Here is a 25,718-nt window from a genome sequence, read left to right on the forward strand (position 1 = left end):
CAGGCGATTGAACCAGTCAATCGCCTAGCGACAGTTGCCGCCGCAACTTCACCGCAACTGTCGCTAGTCCGCGTGTGTATGCGGACTAGCGACAGCAATACCATAGCCGGCGCACTGAGTTTCCGGCGGAGAGGAGGAACATCGGCGACAGCTTCCGTCGCGCCACTAGTCCCTCTTCCGCAGTGTGTATGCGGAGGGACGTGGCGACGAGCTGTCGCCGAACTGTCGCGCACACGCTCCCGTGTGCTAGCGACATGCAGTTTTGGTTGCCTGTGAGTATGGGCCATTAGAGCAGGTGCAGAGATGAGCAACACAATTGATACGAGTGATGGAAGGTCTCACTTACCAAAAAAGGTTAGATAAACTGAGTTTATTTATTCTAGATAAAAGACGCTTTAGAGGGGATCTAATTAACCTGTATAAATACATCAGAGGGCAATATAAAAGCTTGGCGGATTAGCTTTTTGTCCTTAGGCCTGTACAAAGGACTAGAGGACATGATCTGCGCATGGAGGAAAAACATTTTAGCCATTTATTTAGGAAAGGGTTCTTTACAGTAAGAGTGATTAAGATGCGGAATGCATTGCCACAGGAAGGAATTATGGCAAATTCTATATCTGCATTTATACGGGGCTTAGATGCTTTCCTTGCGTTGAAAGACATTCATGGCTACAATTATTAGGTAATGCCCAGTGGTGTTGATCCAGGGATTTTATCTGATTGCCATCTGGAGTCGGGAAGGAATTTTTTCCCTTTTGGGGCTAATTGGACCATGCCTTGTAAGGGTTTTTTCGCCTTCCTCTGGATCAACAGGGATATGTGAGGGAGCAGGCTGGTGTTGTACTTTGTTTTCTGGTTGAACTTGATGGATGGATGTCTTTTTTCAACCCAAATAACTATGTAACTATCTAAACTGTTCCTGATGTGTGGGTGGGGCCTCAGTTTTCTGTGATGTCACAACCCTAGTTGAAACTTACCGGTTAATCTGCGCAATAGAGGGTGCATCCTCAAACTCTGTAGAGCGGTCTCTCACTTTGTGGTGCTCATTTGCAAGGTATTTTGTCACAGTGAGGGGTGGAGATGTAATTTTGGTTGCAGCTTCTAACTTTCCCTAGTACCAGTAAATCAATAAGCCATAACTTATTAAATAGCAATATGAAAAAAGGATCAGGACCTAATCGCCTTAGGTGACATCGCTGCACATATTTATGTATGATGCAGGTGAACAGAGGCTCCAACAGGATATTATAATAAACTTAAAACATGGTCGTGGTAGAGGTGGACTCTTAGCCACTCCAAAGGACACGACAACAGGCACATCTTAATGTATAACACGAAAATGTATTTATACAATCCACAGTATTGCAACGCGTTTCACAGGCGTGACCCCGCTTCCTCAAGCAGTTCAGACAGGAGTATATAGAAATTGCTGTCTGGGTCTGTACTAAGCGCCTCCATATTTATGTATGTACAAACACCCGATTGTCGTTATCTAAGGAAGTTGTCATTGGCAACCTCGACCACCTTACGTCAGGCGTGTGTATGAGGCTTCAGACCAGGACTTGCAAAGATCAAGATAGCAGGCACGGATGACATTTTGCCCCCCCCCCCCCCACACACACACACACACACAACAAAACAATGGGAGTTTCATCCGCCATTTCTTTGAGAGCCTCTAGCAATGTGAAATGTGGTCAGGTAGAACAATCCTGTTTGACCATCCATTCACAGTTATATGAAGGAGTCATAAAAAAACAAATACAACATACACTGCTGCCTAGAATTATTCATACCCCTGGCAAATTTTGACTTAAAATTACTTTTATTCAACCAGCAAGTAATTTTTTGACGGGAAATGACATATGTGTCTCCCAAAAGATAATAAGATGATGTACAAGAGGCATTATTGTGGGGGGGGGGGGGGGGGGGAAACATTTGTCAGCTTTTATTTACACATTTGAGCAAAAAGTGTCCAGTCCAAAATTATTCATACCCTTCACAAACTGTCACAGTCTGTGGGAAAATCCAAAAGTTCTACCATTCCAAATAGTCCAAGCTATTCTAAAGCATCCTAATTACCCTGGTTAATTGGGAAAAGCTGTTTTAATCAACTCAACAGGTGAAAAAACAGCAGCTCTCTGCAGTTGGTTTGTGGACAGTCATGGCTAAGACAAAGGAGCTCAGTGAGGACCTGCGGTTGCACATTGTGGCTGCTCACAAGTCAGGAAAGGGCTTCAAGGCCATTTCTAAATGTTTTACAGTTCCAGTGGCTACAGTTCAAAGTATTATTAAAAAATACAAGATGTTCTGCACTGTGGAAAATCTCAGAGGATGTGATCGGAAGCCAAAAGTGACACCTGTGCTGGCCAGGAGGATAGTGAGAGAGGTGAAAAATAATCCAAGGATCACCACCAAGGCCATCCTGGGAAATCTGGGCTCTGCTGGTGGCAATGTTTCAAGGCAGACAATCCAACGGACACCGCACACTGCTGGGTTCCATTGATGCAGACCAAGGAGGGCACCACTTCTCCAGATAAGGCACACAAAGGCTTGCTTGGCCTTTGCAAATGCTCATCTGGACAAAGAAGAAGACTTCTGGTCTTCTGTGTTATGGTCAGATGAAACACAAAATTGAATTGTTTGGTCACAATGATGTTTCCTTCATTTGGCATAAAAAGGAGAAGCCTTCAACCCAAAAATTACCATCCCCACATCCCCCCATGGTGGTGGGAATCTAATTCCTTGGGGTGTTTTTCATCCAATGGATCAGGCAACCTAATCACAGTAAACTGCAATATGAAAAAAGAGCATACATGAGGATTCTCAAAAACACAATATCAGGTTGTCTGGAGAGAAACGTGGCCTTGGGCACCAGTGGACATTTCGGCATGAGAATGACCCAAAACACACAGCAAAAGTGGTGAAGAAATGGTTAGCAGACAACAACATTAACGTTTTGGAGTGGCCCAGCCAGAGTCCTGACTTGAATCCAATTGAAAATCGTGGAGGGAGCTAAAGATTAGGGTTATGGCAAGAAGACCCTTTAACCTGAAAGATTTGGAGCTCATTGCTAAAGATGAATGGGCAAAAATACCTGTGAAGACATGCAAAAAGCTGATCTGCAATTATAGGAAGCGTTTGATTGCTGTAATAGCCAATAAAGGCTTTTTCTATTGATTATTGGGAAGGGTAAGAATAAATTTGGACAAGACGCTTTTTGCTCAAATGTAAATAAAAGCTGTCAAATGTTTTTTTTTCCACAATAATGCCTCTTTTACATCGTCTTATTATCTTTTGGGAGACACCTATGTCATTTCCCGTCAAAAAATTACTTGTTGGTTGACTAAAAGTAACTTTAAGTCAAAATTTGCCAGGGGTATGAATAATTATGGGCGGCATTGTATCACAATTTGGTGGGTCTAATAATATTCCAGAACAGTCCACTATCGCAATATCTTAATAATCTCTGGTGCTCCCTTTTGAGGGCATCAGAAAACTGCCTGATGGTCGCCTTCTCAGCCTCACCCTGCACATATATTTTTTCAGAATTCCAGACAGTAATCCAAGTACCAGAGAGATGAGAGAGTGTCAAGGGCAATGATAAATAAACTGCTAACCTTACCAACACACTGATATGTGACTCCATTTTTTTCAACTGAACCACCTCTGCCGAGCACAGTGTAGCGTATACAATATACAAGGCGTCAGTATCTTTAAATGTATCCTATGTGGGGTAGGCAGGTAGTGAAGAAAAACATTACAGAGCGACAGCAGTAATGAAGCCAGAGGAGAGGTGAATGAGTCACACAACAGAGTTCATAGTTGACTGAAGTAAATTCAGTGAGTTAATAGGCAGGGCTTAGGGAAGGGTGTTGCAGTAGTCATGTTGGGAAATTGTTATGGCATGAACAAGCCATTTGGTTGCATCCTAAGTAAGGAACTTGAGAATGTGGCAAATGTTCTTCAGTAGCAGACAAAAGGCGGTAGTTAATGTATCGATTTGAGGTTTGAATAAGAGTGTGGAGTTGAATATTACACCTTGGTAGCATTCATGAGGGGCATGGATCATTGGTGTGTTACAGATGTTATGTCAGCTTGCAGAGATGAATTTCTTGCTGTAAAAATGGCATTTTCTGTTTTCTCCATATTAACGGGACTCCGAGCACCTCTCATGGGTATGCCTTTAAGCCAGACGACTTTCAACAAAGTTGTGCTATGACCCCTCTGGAGGAGCCTCTTGCAATGGCCATGCGTGTCATTTCCTCTTCCTGCTTCATTCAGTGATGCACTTCTCTAACGGAGAAGACAGGGGTGACCCAGAAGTTATAACATAGCCAAGATGGCAGCCGCTATTTTTAAATTGAAATCAAACGAAAACTATTTGGTGTAGAATGGCAATTCAGGCATCAAATGAAAGAGGAGAGCACAAGTTACAAGGTATGCATCTTTAAGTACTTTGCAGTAATGGTCGGAGTTTTAAAGGCATGCCCATGAGAGGTGATCGGAGTCCCTTTAAGATTCAGGAATCGAGGAAATATGAAAGAAAAAAAGGTAGACAGTCAGGTGCATGAGCTAATAATGTACCTCAGGAACAGGAAGATAGATTTAGTTGCACTAGGTATATAGATAGTATTGCAAACAAAATTAAATGCAAAGCTGGCCAAGGCTCTGAGTATAGACAGAGAAGAGGAAGGGTCCAAGGACTGAGCCTTGTGGTACTCCCAACAGAGGGCTTAAGCTCATCAGTTGTGACACTGTATCCACTTGCTTCATCCCTGGTAAAGGCACTCTCATTGAAATACACCAAGTCAGGAAAAGTTCAGTTTTCAGCACCTGTTTCATTTATGTTAGTGCTCTTGCCACAATTTCCTGGGCATGGTATTCAGTTCACACAGAGATTGACCACAAAATGTATCTCGTAAGTTATCACTCCTTACTTATTGCTCACCTTGCTTATAAAATAAATAACAACTTTGGTATTACATCTATTGAATTGTTTTTAGTATTTTTTGTTTGTTTGTAGGTTGTTTGTTTGTTTGTTTTGGATGCTTAAAAGGTTTTATGTAGGTAAAGTTAAAAATAGAATACCGGCAGATGAGATCATTCTTAAGAATGTTTTATGAATCAACTCCATAATGTTTAACCCCTCCTCCCCACACCTTATGTAAAGGGCTGCATAATTTCACACCTAGGGCTTGATTCACTAAACCATGATAACTCAAATATCACACCTTATGAAAATATATCAAAGATATCACGCCTTATCAAAGTTGTTAACATACCTTATCAGAGTAGCACAGCAAGCACTACGAACCTGCAGGGGCTCAGGGCAGGACGAGTGCCATTGCCAATTAGCAGGCATAAGTTTGTAGTACTCGCTATGCTACTCTGATAAGGCGAGTTAACTTTGATAAGGTGTGATATCTTTTCATAAGGTGTGATAGCTTTGATAAGGTGTGATATTTGAGTTATCACGGTTTAGTGAATCTAGCCCCTAGAGCCTTGAACACTTGCTATATGGTTCTCGACCCAAGGTGGCGTACAACATCTCATATCACAGCTTCCTCCTTCCTTACTGCATTGCCATGCTGTTCAATTACGCGATGGGGAAAGAGGTGTAAGGAGAGGAAAAGGAATGATTTGTTTATGCTTACTACTATTCCAGGAACATTTAGATATGCTCATTCCAACTACAACACCAGTAAAGAACTGTTGCAGTAACTACTAGAGGTCCAGGCCAGGGGCCCTAGTGGGGCTACAACCTTTGCATGCCACGGCGCAAGGGGTGCAATACTGCATCTGGCAGCAGGAATTTAAAGAGTCAACTTAGATTTTTATTGCTTGAATGGATGGCTGCTGATGTCAATTGTACTCCTGAACTTGCACTAGATTTTCACCTGGAATTACTGCAGTCACTTTAGGTGAAGCTCATATACTACCGGTATTTATACCTAGCTTTTCTTATTAGTATCATGGCTGACAATAAAATAGGTGTAGCCTTGGCTGATGTATCCACAAGGTTAGCAGAGCGAGCTTATCCTTAAAATTGAGCAGCAGAATGAGGAGGTGCAGTCATTACAGGCATACCAATACAGAGAATCCTCACACACAGAATTTAATTCCTATCAGATTTGCGGCAATGCTTTTCCTCACCACTCTCCCTGTTTTCTTGCCTATATCTGAACTTCCCTTTTCAAGATAAGAAACTTTACCGGATGAAACCACTAGTGGAGCGTGACCTGGGTATCAGAGGAAAGGATGCATTATGGTACAGATAATCATGCTTGCAAGAATAATCTATACACCTAGCCCTGCCGGATGATCTGTACCCCGATCAGTCACAGTGCTGGTTCACACGGCGTCTGCTGAGCTTTCGCTTGGCGTCGCGTTCACACGCCAGCGTTTAAACGCTAGCTTTTGAAGGCATTTTGGAAGCGTTCAAGGCTAACAGTTCTGGTCTCTGCTATTGTTTCCTGACGTTTACCGCCTCTGAAAGCAACATGTTGCTTTCGAGTCTAGACGCAACGCCGGGATCAACCGCCAGGCGTTTATGAAAGCCTGCAAAAGCCAGCCATAAACGCTCCCATTCACTTGAATGGGACGGCGATAGATCCCAAAACACGCAGCGTCTGAAACGCCGCGTTAAACGCCCCAAAAGCGTCTGTCTGAACCAGCCCTAAGTGGAAATCTATTAACCCTTCGCACTCTCGCATGCAAATGTTCAAACAAATGCATTCACAGATTCACTCATCCAGGCACCACTGTTATCCCTACAGCTAAGTTAAAAGCCGGGGTTTTAGTTCACAGAAGAATGCATTCTTATGCTTAGTCACCTATACTGCGCAGAAGTACCCAGGTAAACATAGGTGTCCTAACTCTGGCCCTGTAACAGGCATAGTGCAGACATGCAAACATTCATTGCATCAAACCTATCTAGGGAATAGGAACACACATCCTGATGTCCTGTCCTGGGACAGATAGCACATCTTACTAATCGCACAAGGGAGCGAACGTTTTTTCCATGTTACTAAGTGGGAACAAATCTTCACTCCTCTGTTGCTATGATACATCTCCAAGGCAATTCTGCCCCCTAGGCAAGAGTTAAAGGATAAGTGAAGTAAGAAGGATATTAAGACTGCTATATTTATTTCCTTTTTAACAATACAAGTTGCCCGGCAGCCCTGCTGACCTATTTGGCTGCAGTAGTGTCTGAATAGCACCAGAAAAAAAAGCATGCAGCTAATCTTGTCAGATTAGACAATAATGCCAGAAACACCTGATCTGCTGCATGCTTGTTTAGGGTCTATGGCTGAAAGTATCAGAGGAAGAGGGTCAGCAGGATAATCAGAAAACTGGTATTGTTTAAAAGGAAATAAATAGGGCAGCCTCCATATACCTCTTACTTCAGTTGTCCTTTAGAGAGCCGCACCTGCGCAGTAGCGTCGCGAGTGCTGATACAGCAACACGGGTCAATTCAAAAGGCACCAGGGAGTGATGGAGGGCAGTCATCTGAGTGGAGGTTGATTGTGAAGGAGACAGCTGCAGAGGATGGCATGCCACAGTGGTATAGCCCAGCTTGGACCATAAGAGAGATGCACAGAGAGTGGGCACAGACACACAGAGAGTGGGCAGAGAGACGGGGGGAAAGCCCCGCAGAGGGTGGGCAGAGGCGTGCAGAGAGAGAAACAAGGAATTCAGAGAGACGCGTAGACAGAGAAACACAGAGAGAGACACACAGAGAGTGGGCAGAGAAATGTGGGCAAAGACAGACACAGAGAGACGCGCAGAGAGTGGGCAGAGACAGGCGCAGAGAGACGTGCAGAGAGTGGGCATTCACAGAGGCAGAAAGACGCGCAGAGAGTGGGCAGCAGCAGACGCAGAGACGCACAGAAAGTGGGCACACAGACACAGAGAGTGGGCAAAGACAGACACAGAGAGACGCGCAGAGAGTGGGCAGAGACAGATGCAGAGAGACGCACAGAGAGTGGGCAGAGACAGTCGCAGAGAGTGGGCAAAGAGACGCAGAGACGCGCAGGGAGTGGGCAGAGACAGACACAGAGAGACATGCAGAGAGTGGGCGTTGACAGAGGCAGAGAGACGCGCAGAGTGGGCAGCGACAGAAGCAGAGAGACGGACAGCGACAGACACAGAGAGACATGCAGAGAGCGGGTAACGACAGATGCAGAGAGACACGTAGAGAGTGGGCAGACGCAGAGAGACGCGCAGAGAGTGGGCAGAGACAGACGCATAGGGACACGCAGAGAGTGGGCATTGACATATGCAGAGAGACGCACAGAGAGTGGGCAGAAACAGACGCAGAGCGTGGGCAAAGACAGACTCAGAGAGACACGCAGAGTGGGCAAAGACAGACGCAGAGACAGTCGCAGAGAGACGTACAGAGAGTGGGCAGAGACAGAATCAGAGAAAAGCGCAGAGTGGGCCGAGACAGACGCAGAGAGATGCGCAGAGAGTGGGCAGAGACAGATGCAGAGAGACGCGCAGAGAGTGGGCAGAGACAGATGCAGAGAGACGCGCAGAGAGTGGGCAGAGACCGACGCAAAGAGGCGTGCAGATAGTGGGCATTCACAGAGGCAGAGAGATGCGCAGAGAGTGGGCAGCGACAGACACTGAGAGATGCACAGAAAGTGGGCAGACGCAGAGAGTGGGCAGAGACACGCAGAGAGTGGGCAGAGACAGATGCAGAGACACGCAGAGAGTGGGCAGAGACAGATGCAGAGACACGCAGAGAGTGGGCAGAGACAGATGCAGAGAGACGCGCAGAGAGTGGGCAGAGACCGACGCAAAGAGGCGTGCAGATAGTGGGCATTCACAGAGGCAGAGAGATGCGCAGAGAGTGGGCAGCGACAGACACTGAGAGATGCACAGAAAGTGGGCAGACGCAGAGAGTGGGCAGAGACACGCAGAGAGTGGGCAGAGACAGATGCAGAGACACGCAGAGAGTGGGCAGAGACAGATGCAGAGACACGCAGAGAGTGGGAAGAGACTGCTGCAAAGACACGCAGAGAGTGGAGACAGATGCAGAGAGACATAGAACGTATAGAGGCAAAGACTGAAGCTGAGTATATTACCTCTTCTTCCTTTCAATTCTCCAGCTGGTTTTCTCTGTGCGCTCTCTGATGCTGGGCTGCTTGTAGCTGCAGCATCCTCAGTGTGTCCTGTATCTCCCTCCTCCCCCCTCCCCTACAGCGTGCAGCTCCCTCAGTCAGACCTGCTCTGGCAGAGGATCGCTCCAGAGCTTCTCACTGCTTGAATTACGCGCTACAATATGTGACACAACACTGTGTCAAGCCCAGGGGAGGGAAGGATGAGGTGAAGGAGGAGGGAAGTCGGCACCGCAAATGAAGAGAACAGCTAGGTGGGCGGGCGGCGTATACAACGTTTTTGTTTAAAAAGCCTGCCCGCACTAACGATTTCTTAGGAAAATTTCACGAGGATGCTAAGCCAATGCTATGAAGCTGCTAGGGGGTGCTATAGCACCGGCAAGCCCCCCCCTTGGAGCCGCCCCTGCTTGTGGGGGTGCTGATGGTGGGGAAGAAACCGGGGGTCAGCAAGCTGCCCAGCGAGCTAACAGGCCTCCTGCTAGGTAAGCTCTTTAGTGTATTCTTCCAGCCTGTCACTGCATGGCTGTCTGTCTTGAGCTTGTGTTATCCCCCATCACTTGTCATTTATACACCGTTTATAGCCAACATATGTGTATAAATCTGCGCAGCATTTACCAAAACTTTTGTATAGAGAGGATCTAGCTGTAACCAAACTGTTTAGATATAAATACATGTATGCGGATTTCCCCCCACCCAGAGTTTGAGAACTTTTGATCTGCCTGAGGGGTCATATTGAACAGGACAGGCTTGTAGTTTACCATTATTCACATTGTCATGGTTTCTGATCTTAATCAAACTACTGGCACCCAGGGGCGTACAGGTAATATAGCGCCTATGGCAAACACTGAAATCGCTACCTCCCAGCATAGGTAATGAGACAAGTATCCCCCCTTCCCGTATAAATACCCCCCCCCCCCCAGTATAGGTTGCTAGAGTTAGCATCCCCAAGTATAAGTAACCAGCGGCAGCACCCTAGTATAGGTAGCCCCCAGTTTAGGATGCCCTCCCAGTATATGTGATAAGGTGTCTCCCCAATATAAGTAGCCTTCTTTAGCTTAAGTGGTGTCCCCCAGTACAAGGAGCCCCCCAATATACTGTAGATAGTGTGAAAGGTGCCCCCCACCCCTAGTATAATTAGCCCCTCCCCCCATTATAGGTAGTGAGAGACGTCCTCCAGTATAAGAGCAGGTACAAATACCTGAGGGGCTCAGTATGGTGGTGGAACATGAGGGTGGAGGGGGCAGCTATGGTGCCCATGGTGCTGTGGCCCCCATGGCACGAGCCATGCCTGCACCCCTCTAGATACACCTCTGCTAGCACCCATTAATGATGCAATCTTTTTTGTCCATTATTAGCGTATGTAGTAGTAGAGTAAACTGAGTGAATGTACTTTGAATGGGCAGCACGGTAGGGTAGTGGTTGACAGTTTGTATGTGTGGGTTTCCTCTGACCACCCTGGTTTTCTTCCACATCCCAAAAACATACAGATAAGTTAATTGTCTTCCCCCTAAATTGGCCCGATACATACACTACATGATACAGACATATAACTATGTTAGGGCTCCTAAATAGATGTTGTTAAAGATGTTTAACTGCTTTGAATGTCGTTAACATATTAAATACCATGCATTGTTTGCGTAATCTATGATTATATCTATGCTTTGTATTTATGTTTTTCCCACCATTAATTGGTGATGTTTGTAATCTTTTTCAGCGTTTTAATAAAGATTTACTGCAAAAAAAAAAAAAAAAGGAATTAACAATGACTGGTAGGGATTCGATTGTGAGGAACACTTAAGTGACAAGCCAATATACAGTACTCTGTGCAGCGCTGCGGAGGATGTCAGTGTTATAGAAATACTAAATAATGATAATAAAATAATAATATTTTAGTTAGTTCCTCATCTTACAGAGAAATGAGAAGATTGGACAAAAAGATTGTGTCATTAATGGGCACCTACAGAGTGACCATGCATGAAATTATGTAAATGGAGCTTAATAGATTGAAAGTTACGGTATGTGTTTATGTAGTACTGACATTTCCTACAGAACACACAGAGAAATTCTCACAGGGGCTCACAATCTAATCCATACCATAGTAGTCTAATGTGATGTCTCTACCATAGTCAGAGCTGGCACCCAAGGCTGAGACACCAAAGTGCGCCCCTCCATCCCTCCCACCGCAGCCATCACACACTGATTGCTATTACACTAAGAGGCACCCCAGGGCTCCCAACACCGTAATCTCTAGTTATCTGGCTTGCAGTCACTGCCAGGTACCCCCTTTTCTTATTTCTCTCTGCATCAAACACAATAGGGGAATGATGGCTGAGTGAGTTTTTTCGCCCCCTACTACACTGTGCCCTGAGGCTGGAGCCTCTCTCGCCTCTGCCTCAGCCCGGCCTTGACCATAGTCTAACTCAGTGTTTCTCAACATTTTATTGGTATATACCCCTTTTCAAACAATATACTCACCAAGTACCCCCTAGCATAGTAAACATTATCACAAGTACCCCTTGACAAATATATATTTAATCGTAGTACATTATATTTGGTTTTAAACCATTTCCAAGCTTTTACTATTGCTTTTAATTAGCTAAAATACTAATTTGGTGTTTAAATATGATTTATCATTTTCTAAAACTCTAAATTTGTTATTCTTAGTTAAGTATATCAAGCCTGAGTACCCCCTGGAACACTCAGAAGTACCCCTAACTCGCCAGTATTTTTTTAGGATGTTTGAGAAAACCTGAGTTCCTGGATAAACCCCCTAAAAGCACCGGGATAATATACAAACTTCATGCAGATGGTATCCTCGCTGAATTCAGTGCCAAGACCCAACCACTGAAAGGCAAGAGTGCTAATCATTTAACCTCTGAGCAAACTAAATCAAGCAATATCACAGCATCAGCGTAACATGATTGATATGGTAGCTGTAAATTAACGATCTGTTAAATCGGTTGAATCAGCACATAGCAAATGAAGCAACTTTCACCTAAAAATCATCGTTTTGAACCCGAGGAATCTTTTATCATATCCGTTTGAGATTTAGTCTGTGCTAAATCGGTCCTATTCATTAAGTTAATGCCCATTTGCTGAATTAATAGTTTTGTTCGTTTGCTGCCATTATATGTGTGGCCTTGACTAATTTGCTATAGCCACACAGTAGGAAATATTGATTATTTTGTCAAATTGTGGGATGATTGAATAGTGTGTTGCAGGCTTTATTGCTAGCTGCCATCCTGTGATTCATGACATCTTTTTAATAGGTTTATATGAAGCCCAGTATCGCCGAGGATTTGCAGCACTTGCAATTTAAAGTGTTACTGTTCATTTAGGACAATAGGTTGTCCTGTCCAAGGGCATACGAATGATGGCATGTGACTGTTCCTTATAGAGGAATCTAGGCTGCTGACAGTCAAACAGGGAACATACTTTAATGGAAATTGAAGTATTCTGTTATGAATCATGAACAGGGTTTTGGTTTTGGTTGGACGATGGGGTTGGGGAAAATGGGCACTTGGGCAGTTTATCCATCACACAGGTTTAGGGATGTTTTTCACACCTCTGGACTTGTTATGGCAATGTGCACAGTGCAGTATCCCATAGCAACTAATCAACAGTCCTTTTCATTATTATAAATGGTGTATATTGATAAATTGTGCAATTATTACAATGTAATAATTGGGCAGCACGGTGGCATAGTGGTTAGCACTCTTGCCTTGCAGCACTGAGTCCCCAGTTTGAATCCCAGCCAGGGCACTATCTGTACTATCTTTGTATGTTCTCTCTATGTCTCTGTGGGTCTCTTCCTCTTGGCACTCCGGTTTCCTCCCACATCCGCAAAATATACAGATAAATTGATTGGCTTCTCCCCAAAATTTGCCCTAGACTATGGTAGGGATTCGATTGTGAGCTTCTCTGAGGGACAGTTAATTAACAAGACTGTGTACTCTGTACTGTGCTGTGGAAGATGTTAGCGCTATAGAAATACTAATTAATAATAATAATTGTTACTTTATAGGGTTCCGCAATCTCCTGTGGCTCAGTATGAAAGTTATGGGTTGCTATTGTAAGAAATACAAATCTGTCACTAACAGTAGGACTGTTTCTAGCTTTTTTAGGGCCCTGACAACTTCACCATACCAGGACTCTGCACTAATAGGTAGCAATAACCGATTTCATCAACTGAAAGGTTTGAGACACATTTGGTTTTCCACTATTCCTAATTATTCTTATATTTCTGTAATATATTGAGACATTAAACAAAGAACAAATCTCAAATAATTACAGTAAGCTATTAATTATCACATTGGTACCTGTCTGGCACAACAGATTTATATTAAAACTAGCTGATGGCTTGGCGTTGCCCGGGTATGTATTTTTTGGCTGGTGTTGGCTCTGCCCACTTTTTCTAACCCTAACACACAATTACTCAATTACTTAACCTCCTTAGCGGTAACCCCATGCTACACACGGGGTAGCCGCCCCGGAGGATCACATGGCCCCAGGTATTTAAAAAAATAATTAAATGGTGCAATACGCTTTAGCTAGCAAACGTATGCACAAAGTTTCTCCGGTCCCCCGCGATCGCCCGCAATTACTTCCGGGATACGTAAACCCCCCCAACGTTTCCACGCAGGCGCAGCCGCCCAATCGGCTCCAGGCTTCGCAATGACGGCGGTCGGGTTTGCGGCTGACGTCATGACGTCATCTCCAATCGTCGCCATAGCAACGCCGGAAGCCGATCGGGAAACTGCGCTTTTCGTGGGATCGTGGCGAGGTACGTATAGCCGGCGGCAATTGGCGGGCATGGAGGGGACCGGAGCAACCTTGTACATACGCTTAGCTAGCGAAATGGTAGCTAAAGCGTTTTTTTTAAAAAAATTGGGTGCAAAAAAACCTCCTGGCGGACGCAGCCTCAGAAACTGCATACTGCCAAGGAGGTTAATGACCTAGTTTATGAGCTTTGCGGTCTTTGGCATCAATAATTTGCATTTAAATGAAACTGATCTGATTGACTGTCGCTCCACCCCCTTTTCTGAATTTGAACCCCAATCACCCAATGACCAACTGTACCAGGTTTGAGGCTTTTGCCATTAACAGTGCAAGAATGGCAGCAATTAAATATTCCCCTTGAAAATCAATAGGTGAATAATGATTGGCTTTTGTAGGCTCCACCCACTTTTCTGAATAATAATCCCAATCACCCAGCGACCCGCGGTGCAAAGTTTGGGAACCCTGCCATTAACAGTGTAAGAATGGCTGCAGTTTACATTTTCCCAGTGAAATTTATATTTGTCTCCGACAGCTTTTTGGTAATGGGGATATATTTATTTATTTATTGTATTTATAAAGCGCCAACATATTATGCAGTGCTGTACATTAAGGATAAAAAGTATCCTATATGTTATTCCAGGTAATGTACTATGTGTGTGCCGAATTTCATTCAAATCCGTTCAGCCTTTGTTGCGTGATTGAGTACCAAACATCCAAACTTTCACATTTATATTAGTGAGATTATGTTTCTGAAGTCAGGAGTACTTATTTTGAAAGCTAACAAATTACTGAGCTGGCTTGGTGCTCTATACACCCACCCTGCAACCATTTCTGCCCTTTACAGTTCCATCCTGTCCCATTATATAACCAGCAGCCGTGTTTAATAACTCCATAAAGATTGGATTTGGACCCTCAGCTGCAAGAGGTGGCCGAGGCAGCTGCATAGTTTGCTGATACCCAATCACGGATCCCAGCGCTTGTGGTTTGTAAAGCTCTTGCTAATTTAAGCTATGGGTTTTGTTTTTGTTGTTTAAATGACATCCTGCAAATGGGACCACACACATAGCAATATATTAGCAAGAGCGTTATAAATCTTAAGTGCTTAGATAAGCGCTGCTAGTGGTTCCCATGCTATATTATGTTATCTGTGCATAGGGATTACAAGCCAGGAAAGGGTGGAGAAACTTCCCACCACTTTCACAGGCTTGAAATAGGATGCAACCAAGTTGTGTTTGTGAGCTTTGCTTCAACATTTTGCCTCAGTTTGATACTTTGACAGATCGCTGTACAGGACTGTTTGACTCTGTATTTCAGATGGGAATAATGGCCTGCCGATCTGTTCTGCTCCAGCCCCTGTGCAGCCACAGGCAATAGATTGTGAAGATTCGGAGCCCAGCCTGTGTACGAATGTCCAGTTTAATGTTTAAGTCCAGCTTGTCACTGTTCCTACACAAAATGAAGAAACAGAACATAAGGACTCTCTCTCTGATCCTGTGCATGTTCTCCTATCTCCTGGTGGGAGCTGCCGTATTTGATGCTCTGGAATCAGAGTCCGAAAGCTCCCGGAAAAGGATCTTGGAGGAAAAGAGGACTGACCTAAAAAAGAAATATCATTTTTCTGATGAGGACTATCGGGAGATCGAGCGTGTGGTTCTGCAGTCTGAGCCTCACCGTGCAGGAAAGCAATGGAAATTTGCCGGTTCCTTCTACTTTGCTATTACAGTGATTACTACCATAGGTAAGTTTTGCTTCTTCTTTCAATCATTTTAATTCTAGAGGGAGTTCAATGTTTCCTCCTCCCTCTCCGCACAGCGGATTGTAATAAATGTTGCATTACCTGCTGATGAGAGGCATTCCAAGCTTTTCTGATTGCATGCTGAATAACATAATACAGATTCCCCCTTCCCCACCTTTCAGCCTCAGGAACCTTTTACCTGAAGAGACCCTGTAATGAAAACCCTGAAAATGGTTTTCATTTGTAGGCTTTTCACACTTGACCAGCCAGATGGTGTCGGCATATTTCTTTATTTACTATACTACTTCACGTTAACGTTACCTTGTGCAGAATGTAACGTACAAAAGACAATGGTAATTGTCATTCTGTGAGGACATCACGGACTGGCTGCTCTGGTCAACTTCTCTATTAGAAAACTGGGTTTCACATAATAGCAGGAAACATTACTATCCATGCCAAAAATGATGGCCAACAAGTACAAAACAGCTGTATGCATGTTGGATTAGTTTGGCTTTGTAGAATGAACAGGCTGTGGGCACACTTGCACTCCAGTGGTTCAGCATCTGTGTCAGGCTTTTAGGGTCCTTTCACACTGAATGAGTTGCTGTCAGTTGCAACTGAATGGACAACTGACATGCAGCCCAGTGTCCATGTCTCCCAATGGGTCACTTCACATTATGTGTTTTAACTGACATCTTTTCAGGATGCACTGTTATGGAACAACTGATCAGTTAAAACATTTGTTCAGCCTTCAGTGTGAAAAAGGTCTTAGGGACATAAAGGAATGATTTGCATATTCAGTAGTAATGCATCATGGGAGATCTTTCTTGCTCACATAAAGTTGAGTCATTTCAAAGACCCTAAAATTTACATTTACCACTTTTTTATTTTAGTAAGAGGTCTTTTTGATTTTATTCGGACCCTTACAAAAGCCTAGTAGATCTGGTTCACCAAAAGCGTACTGGTTACTCTGGAATACTATTCGCTCCCATCTTGATACATCAGTCCCAACTAGATTAAAAATGAAATCCTTGTACACATGATAGAGGCTTCTTGGTAGAGGTGATCGGTTAGGGTGTGCTCTGCTGAAAATCTAGTGTACGGTGACCCCAATGCGTCACCAAGAGAGACTAACTGTCCAGTCATGTCGGCTAGGTACAGGCCGAGCCCATTGTTTTCCCATCTCAGTCCGCCCACTTGCTTGAAGCTGCTTTGTCATGCACCGCACTGTTGTCCCTTGCCCCATATATCGCCTGCAGGATGGAGTCCCTATCCCTATGGGCTACAGAAATTGTGCATGTGTATGCACTTTAATGTGTTACCCATCACAACCTTTCAGATTCCAGCTGTCATGTTATCTGTTTTCATTTGGTGAGTGGTCCACTACTCCTTAACCTCCTGAGCGGTATGGACGAGCTCAGCTCGTCCATCACCGCCGGAGGCTGCCGCTCAGGCCCTGCTGGGCCGATTTTTATCAAATAAAGTGCAGCACACGCAGCCGGCACTTTGCCAGCCGCGTGTGCTGCCTGATCGCCGCCGCTCTGCGGCGATTCGCCGCGAGCAGCGGCGAAAGAGGGCCCCCCTAGCTGCCTGAGCCCTGCGCAGCCGGAACAAAAAGTTCCGGCCAGCGCTAAGGGCTGGATCGGAGGCGGCTGACGTCAGGACGTCGGCTGACGTCCATGACGTCACTCCGCTCGTCGCCATGGCGACGATCTAAGAAAAACAAGGAAGGCCGCTCATTGCGGCCTTCCTTGTTTATTATGGGCGCCGGAGGCGATCGGAAGAACGCCTCCGGAGCGCCCTCTAGTGGGCTTTCATGCAGCCAACTTTCAGTTGGCTGCATGAAATAGTTTTTTTTTAATTAAAAAAAAACCCTCCCGCAGCCTCCCTGGCGATCTCAATAGAACGCCGAGGAGGTTAATAAGAAATCAATCAGATAGTAGTGACTGATTTACCATTTTGCATAAAGCCTCATACACACACTAAGCTTATGCCATTTAAAACATCAGTCAAACGACAGATTTTTGCTGTATTAGACAACAATCGTATGAAAAAAAAATGTAGCCAAATGTCGAGTGACCGACATCCGGCGGATCAACCCAAGATGATTTTTGGACAGATTCTGTCCAGTCGGCCACATGTATACAGTGTCGTTTGAACAATATTGTTCTACCAAATGCATGCATGTTGTGCATAATGTAATTTCCACTTGTGTGTGCAGTATTTGAAGGAGTTGGACATTTGTAATATTGGTGTGCAGAAACGATAAGTCTTTCCAACAACGTCACCGGTAAAGTAGTTTTCCGCAACATTGGTAGTCTGTTTTCAGAGACATTTGTTGGTTGTTTGTACAGACCTTTACTCAGACCTTTAGGCTGCTTTCACAGTTAGACGTTACAGGCGCACGTTAGTGCAGCCTGTAACGCAGCCCACCGCACAGTAATGAAAAGTCAATGGGCTTTTCACAGTGCCCACGTTGCGTTACAGTGTAACGCAGCACGTCAAGTTAAAGTGCTGCGTGCTGTACGTTATAAGCGGCTAAGCCGCGTTAGACTGTTTGCACATGCTCAGTAGTGTTGGAGGAGGAGGTCTCCCCTCCTCCTCCTCGGCCAGCCACATGGCTAATTAATATTCACTGCACAGTGTGACGTGCAGTGTTTACTTCCTGGAGCGGCCGCTCTGTGCGGCGATTGGCTGGCGGGACCACGTAATGCCGCATGCGTCCAAGAGTACGCATCACAGACTCCAGAGTGAGCTGCACAACGCGGCTCAGTCTGACGTCCACATCCAACACTACCAGGAGTTGCGTTAGGGGCACGTTATGCGACCATAACGTCCCCTAAAACGCAACGTCCTGGTGGGAAAGTAGCCTTAATCTGCAGGGCTCCGCTGTCTGCAACCTCTTACTCTTACTCTCCCTACTTCCTGATTAGCAGGAAGTAGTAAGAGCAAGCAGCTGCAGACAGAGCAGCCCAGCAGGAAGGAGATCAGCGCATGGGGCCCAAAAGGAGGAGAGTTGTGCCTATGTGAGGCTCAGCCCTGCGCTTACTTTGCAGTGGAAGGGGGAGCACGGAGGGGGAGCATAGAGGGGGGCCCCGGGGAGAGTCAGGGAGAGAGTTCGGGTCCCCCTCCTGACAGCTGAGTTCCAGTGTGGCCGTGGCTCCCCCCTCCATCACTGCGACCCGCACACTGCACTCCGGGCGTACACCCTCCTCACCCACCCCTAGAACCCAGGCTGGTAAGAGGTAAGGTACTTAAACTTGGCAGCCAGTCGACTATCCGATTCAATAATTATAATGAATGCTCTTTTATTGAGATAAAAACATATCAGCAGAAAACAGCGACGTTTCGAGGTTAGCACCTCTTTATCAAGCTCATGCTGAAAGTTTGTCACACATAAATCTTTCTTACACAGGTTTATATACTAGACATGATTATGCAGCAGCCAATCAGATAATGCTAAACATCTCCCCAATCATAACAGTCCGTAAGCTGCCGGACCTGATGGGGAACTTATAGGCTGCTGCCTCATAGGTACATTTAAATGAGATCCCTCCCATCGCCAGACACCCACCTTGGTTAACCGCCGCAGCCCCTGCTGCCCGTCAATCACCGCCACCTTCTCCTATCACTGATAGGAGAAGGTGGCGGTGATTGACGGGCAGCAGGGGCCGCGGCGGTTAACCAAGGTGGGTGTCTGGGGATGGGAGGGATCTCATTTAAATGTACCCATGAGGCAGCAGCCTATAAGTTCCCCATCAGGTCCGGCAGCTTACAGACTGTTATGATTAAACCGTTTGCATGATAAGTAGTAGTAGATTTGCATATGATTTGCATCTGAATTGAATGCGAAGTGTGCAGAAAGTCTATTTAGGTGCTGCACACATGAGCTGGTGGTCATTTCAGATGCAGCCTTAGTGGTATGCGCTGGCGTTCTCCTCGCTGTTCAACAAAATGTAAGTAACACATTTTTTTATTTTTTTTGCTTAGCTGCTCCCAATGGTTTTAAATCTAGGTTAGGTCACTTGCCCAGAGGTTTGCCTCACCGTGGCACAAGTGTCTAGTTCATTCTACTTTGCATGCAAACCATTAGAGTTGGGCGAACTGTTAGCGCAACTGCAGCCGAACTGTTCGGCTGCCCAACCTGTCATGTGGCTGTGGCTCTTACTACTTCCGGGTCGCAATGACCCGGAGTAGTACGTCTGCGCTGGCCCGGCGGAGCGCGTCCTAGATCGCGCTCCCGTTGCCGGGCACTCTCTGCGCATGTGTGTGACGTCATGAGTGACGTCACACACATGCGCAGAGAGTGCCCGGCAACGGGAGCGCGATCTAGGACGCGCTCCGCCGGGCCAGCGCAGACGTACTACTCCGGGTCATTGCGACCCGGAAGTAGTAAGAGCCACAGCCACATGACAGGTTGGGCAGCCGAACAGTTCGGCTGCAGTTGCGCTAACAGTTCGCCCAACTCTACAAACCATATTGGAAGCTAAAGTTCCTCCTAGTGTAATAAATGTTAGCACTTGTTTTGGATGCAGGGCATGCATTTTTCAGTCTAGCAGAGGCAGTGTATGCCTGTGCGATTAACCATTCAATTGCAGCATGTATTTAGGGATGCGCAGCCTTTCCCCCCACTTTTTCTTAACTCTGTAAGTATATAACTATCAGGTTAGCTGCTCTCAGCCCCTCCTCCTGAGTTTCCTGTTTGCATGATAAGTAGTAGCAGATTTGCATCTGAATTGAATGCGACGTGTGCGGAAAGTCTATTTAGGTGCTGCACACATGAGCTGGTGGTCATTTCAGATGCAGCCTTAGTGGTATGCGCTGGCGTTCTCCTCGCTGTTCAACAAAAGGTGCGTCTTATAGTCCGAAGTGTCTTATAGTCCGAAAAATACGGTAGCTTACCTCAATGATGACAAAATCTTTGTAACAAGAAAAGATTTTATTTATTGATAGCACAGGCTATGTGTTTTGCGGGTCTGAGCCTGCTTCCTCAGGCCAATAGCAGTGCCTACGTTTGCAAGAAAGAGAAGACTCCTCAATCGACTGGCATCATAACACGTTTCGCGGGTGTATTGTATATTGTGTTATGATACCAGTTGATTGAGGAGTCTTCTCTTTCCTGCAAACGTAGACACTGCTATTGGCCTGAGGAAGCGGGCTTAGACCCGCGAAACGCGTTGCCTGTGCTATCACTAAATAAAATGTTTTGTTGTTACAAAGATTTTGTCATCATTGAGGTAAGCTACCTCATTACCTTTTAAACGTTTTTATCACACACCAGGGTGCCTCTTTTACCCAAATAGTGCACCCATGTCACGAGATTACAGAAAAAAAAAATCGCTTAAAATATCCCACATGTATACGTAGCTTTAGGAGAAAAAGTGAATGAAATAAGGACCAAGGAGATCATTTGCTTGCTTTTCAAAAACGTTGAGGGTTGTAAAAGCAAACACATTTCAGTTGAATCCCCAATCCAATGAGATTCCATGGTTACCTTTAATGAACTGTAACATATTCATCGTCAGAACAAATGACTGCAGTCCAGATCTGTCATTACAAGTGAACACAGCTATGTGTTATCTGTGACATATTCATTTCTATGGACACTTTTTGTTTGGGAGAAAAATTATGTGAAAACATATTAGATTTACCTAACCAACATTCATATCATTTAGTTGACGGTAGAATCAGGGAAGAAATATGGATAAAGGATATCTTGTAATTTTGCCATGATGAAAGTGATGTGACCATGGAAACAGACTGTGTCTTCAATATCCTATTAGAGATAGCTCTCCTCTGCTACCAGAAATCTCTTAGTGATCATATTTCTGTGTGATCATTGTTTCCCTTTTTAAGTGCTTTTGTTTATACCCCCATATGCCTTCAGATGGGATAATACTCCCCTGGCATAAGGCACGGCTGGTGGAAGGAATTGTTATTGGTCGCTGCCTCTTTTCTATCGCTCTCTTGGTGCAGATAAAGAAAACAATTCAGTTTTGTCTCTCATCCACCTCTACCATTTAGCAGAGTGACAGGATGCTGTGTAGTTTCTGGCCAGGTAATGACATATGCATGTTGGTGTCCAGGGGTGTTGCTAAGATCCTAAGAGATCCAGGGCACCTTTGGGCACTCCAGACGGAAAATGGGTGTGGGCACGTACCAGAATGTGGGTGTGGTCATGGGTGGAGACAAATTTACAGCAGTCTAAGTAGGCCTGCCTAGCAAAATGTGGGATGAAGCCCCCTCCAGTAATACAAAAAATAAATAAATGTAGCATATCGCATAAATAGGCAGCTTCACTTAAAGGATACCTGAAGTGACATGTGACATGATGAGATAGACATGTGTATGTATAGTGCCTAGCACACAAATAACTATGCTGTGTTCCTTTTTTTCTTTCTCAGCCTGAAAGAGTTGCATAACAGGTATGCAAGTGGCTGACTCAGTCCTGACTCAGACAGGAAGTGACTACAGTGTGACCCACATTTATAAGAAATTCCCCTTTTTTACCTCTTGCTTGCTCTCAGAAGCCATTTTCTGCTAGGAAAGTGTTTTATATTTGGAATTTATCAGTGAGGGTCACACTGTAGTCATTTCCTGTCTGAGTCAGGATTGAGTCAGCCACTTGCATACCTGATATTTAACTCTTTCAAGCAGAGAAATAAAAAAAGGAACACAGCATAGATATTTGTGTACTAGGCACTGTACATACACATGTCTATCTCATCATGTCACATGTCAGTTCGGGTATTCTTTAAACATAACTAGGCAGAGTTACCAGGCCTCTGTGCTGGCTGTCTGGCTTTCTGCTGGGCAGGCTGACCTGCCACCAGGTTATCTGGCACTTCCCCCATAGCATCCCATGACCTTCTAGTGGTCCAGTAGAAGGTCAGGGAATGCCCCTTGCTCCCATGGGCCTCCCATTGAGGCACCACAACTCCCAGCATGCCTCTGTAGAAGAACCACAGCCCCCTGCATGCACCTTTAAAGGCATCACAGCACCCAGCATGGAACCACAGCACCCAGTATGCCAAGATAGAGGCACTACTGCACCCAGCATACCCCCAATTGATGCACCACAGCTCCCAGCATGGTCACTATTGAGGCACCACAGCTGACTCTGCCTGGGGGACATCCTGGGCACCTCAGAATAGATCCGTGGCACGTGCCACTGATCTTTGGGGCTAGCAACGCCCCTGTTGGTGTCATTAGCATACCGTGATATGAAAAGGTTTTTGTTTCCTTTTGATTTGTACTGTCAATGCATAAAGGGAATAGGAAGTTAACATCACCGCAGTTTGTGGCGCCTGTCCCTGGATATAGGGGATTCATTCATTTACATTAGGCACCCAAAAGTTTTAACTGTTTTATTGTTACTCAATGACATATTCATTGAAGTATGCCAGAGCTAAAATCTATGAACTATTGACCCTTTTTATTTCTTTCCTGCTCTCAGAAGCCATTTTCTGCTAGGAAAATGTTTTATAGTTGGAATTTCTTATCAATGAGTGTCACACTGTAGTCACTTCCTGTCTGAGTCAGCCACTTACATACCTGATATTTAACTCTTTCAGGCAGAGAAAAAAAAAAAAAAAAGAACACAGCATAGTTATTAGTGCGCTTGCACTGTACATACCCATGTCTATCTCATCATGTCACACGTCATTTGTGGGGTGTGTTTACTATCCTGGCATTTTGGGGGGTGCTAAATTGTAAGCACTCCTGTAAAGCCTAAAGGTACTCATAGGACTTTGGGCCCCTCAACGTACCTAGGCTGCAAAAAGTTGTCACACATGTGGTATCGCCGTACTCAGGAGAAATAGTATAATGTGTTTTGCGGTGTATTTTTACACATACCCATTCTGGGTGGGAGAAATATCTCTGTAAATGAGAATTTTTTGATTTGAGAATTTTTTGATTTTTTTTTTACACACAATTGTCCATTTATAGAGATATTTCTCCCACCCAGCATGGGTACGTGTAAAAATACACCCCAAAACACATTATACTACTTCTCCTGAGTACGGCGATACCACATGTGTGACATTTTTTTACACCCTAACTGCGCTAAGGGGCCCAAAGTCCTATGAGTATCTTTAGGATTTCACAGGTCATTTTGAGGCATTTGGTTTCTAGACTATTCCTCACGGTTTAGGGCCCTTAAAATGCCAGGGCAGTATAGGAACCCCACAAGTGACCCCATTTTAGAAAGACGATACCCCAAGGTATTCCATTGAGAGTATGGTGAGTTCATAGAAGATTTTATTTTTTGTCAGCGAGGCTTGGACACGACTAATAGGACGCTTGGAGCGCAGGGAGGACGCTGATTTATGGGTAAACAACCCTTTCATCCCCCGCGCTCACCTGCTGTAATTAAACCTCATTTGAATCACGAGTAATTAATTGTGATTACTAGTGATTGAGGTCGGAGAGCATCCTTGTTGCCAGGACATAAAGTTGAATCGTTTTTCTTTAATTTTGGCTATAGGTATTATTACTGTATAATGTGGAATGGTACGTTAGAGAAATAATGTATTATAAGGAAGGGGGCTACTAGGATATGGAGGAGGAATAGCTTCTATGATGGAGGTAGGGTTACAAGGGGCTACATGTCAGACCGGGTTTTACTAGGACAAAGAGGGAGACTAGTTTATTTAAGGGAAGGCGTGGTGGGATGGGGGGCCATGGAGGAGGAATATCATTTTGTGCTGAACTCCAGTGTGCTGACAGCTTCTGTGGCGAGCCTAACAGCACCGGAGCTGAGAGGGCCAGAGCTAGATTAACGCTCAGGCAGGGATGGAGACTGTGTTCCTTGATTTACAAACAGCCATTATTACAGGGAGACTGCTAGTGTGTTTATAAAATAGCATCCTTTGAACACAGAACAGTATCATGTAATGTTCACTTCAAATGAACTTCTGATCAATTCTAAAATATAAATGACATTTCTTCAGTGAGGAGGCTGAGATGTGGTCAGGTGGGCAAAACTTGTAGCTACCACCACTAATGCAATTGGGTTTGTATTCCAGGTTGTATAAACTCCCTGGATTATAGACTGCAGAAATACCTGCCAGAGCTCTCTGTTCTACAGGAATTGTGGCCACGCTGGGTAGAACTACAAATATGAAACAGGACCACTTTAAAGAGACACTGAAGCAACAAAAAAAAGTCCAATATTGTTTCCAGTATATGAAGAGTCAATAAACTCCAGTTATCTATGCAAAAGAGCCATTGAGCTCCACCTTTCAAAGTCGCAGAGAGCTCTGTCTTCTGAAGCTTGTTATCTCAACTGTCAGTTATTGTATTTTCTTTTTCTCTGCAGAGAAGGGTTCAAAAGTTCACTTACCTGCTCTGTAAAATCATTAGAATGCTGAGTGTAATGTGTAAACTGTAAATATTAGAGAATGATGCAATGTTATAAAAAAAAAAAAAAAAACTATATAACTGAAAATAAAAATATAAGAATAATTTCTTTGCTACTGATGTTCTAGTAATTATCCTACTACTCGTACAATTCATTATATCATAATTTTTTTTTTTTGCTTCAGTATCTCTTTAAATACTGTGTACAAAATACAGTGATCGGCCGTTACATTTCAAAATAGAGCTAAGTGTAAAGCATTATTAATGCCTCTTTTGTATATGAATCTACCTGGATATAGATGGCTTGTCCCATCTCTGTATGTGTGTCCAAAATACTGTTGCAGTCTCGTGTGAAGAAATATCTTATTCTGACACACGATAGATGCCTTACTTGGTCATGTAGCCTGCAACTGTATGCTGTTTTTATTTCTTTATCTCCTATTGTGCAGTTGGGGACCTTTAAATAAATAACCTTTATTCATGCAGATCCTGCTTTAACCCTCGTTTTTTTTTTCTTTAGATCTTCTGCCAGTAGGCAGGCACATCTGCTCAGCTGATGCTTCTTAAAGACTGTGGATTTATTTTATCTGTAGTCACTGTACTCCTCTTCTCTACTATAAAATAAAATATCCTAATTTAGTTCATACATCAATGTAAGCTAGAGCCTTTCCCTGACTCAACTATTTTTTGTGTTTGCTCCTAAAATATCCTTTTATGGC

The 25,718-nt window shown here is 44.5% G+C and overlaps 2 protein-coding genes across 4 annotated transcripts in view; both read left to right on the top strand.

Moving 5' to 3' along the window:
* Positions 1-8,064: 8,064 nt before the first annotated feature.
* Positions 8,065-8,631, top strand: LOC137540957 (octapeptide-repeat protein T2-like). Its single transcript, XM_068262130.1, has one exon. The coding sequence runs from the start codon at positions 8,065-8,067 to the stop codon at positions 8,629-8,631; it is 567 nt and encodes a 188-aa protein (XP_068118231.1).
* A 363-nt stretch (positions 8,632-8,994) lies between these two features.
* Positions 8,995-25,718, top strand: part of LOC137541433 (potassium channel subfamily K member 9-like) — a 96,195-nt gene continuing 79,471 nt past the window's right edge. Inside the window, exons 1-3 of one of the 3 annotated variants that reach the window (XM_068262717.1) lie at positions 8,995-9,080; positions 13,238-13,317; positions 15,216-15,639. In XM_068262717.1, the coding sequence (XP_068118818.1) occupies positions 15,309-15,639 (331 nt within the window). In that variant the 5' untranslated portion in view covers positions 8,995-9,080; positions 13,238-13,317; positions 15,216-15,308. Of the gene's footprint in view, positions 9,605-13,237; positions 13,318-15,215; positions 15,640-25,718 lie in introns of all 3 variants that reach the window. The other 2 variants (XM_068262716.1, XM_068262715.1) reach the window with 2 other exon arrangements.

The sequence above is a fragment of the Hyperolius riggenbachi genome, chromosome 12, assembly GCF_040937935.1.
Source record: "Hyperolius riggenbachi isolate aHypRig1 chromosome 12, aHypRig1.pri, whole genome shotgun sequence".
Lineage (NCBI taxonomy): Eukaryota > Metazoa > Chordata > Amphibia > Anura > Hyperoliidae > Hyperolius > Hyperolius riggenbachi.

What these genes read in the sequence shown, in the direction of transcription:
- LOC137540957 (XM_068262130.1), top strand. Translation starts at nt 8,065, where the DNA reads ATGCAGAGAGTGGGCGTTGACAGAGGCAGAGAGACGCGCAGAGTGGGC.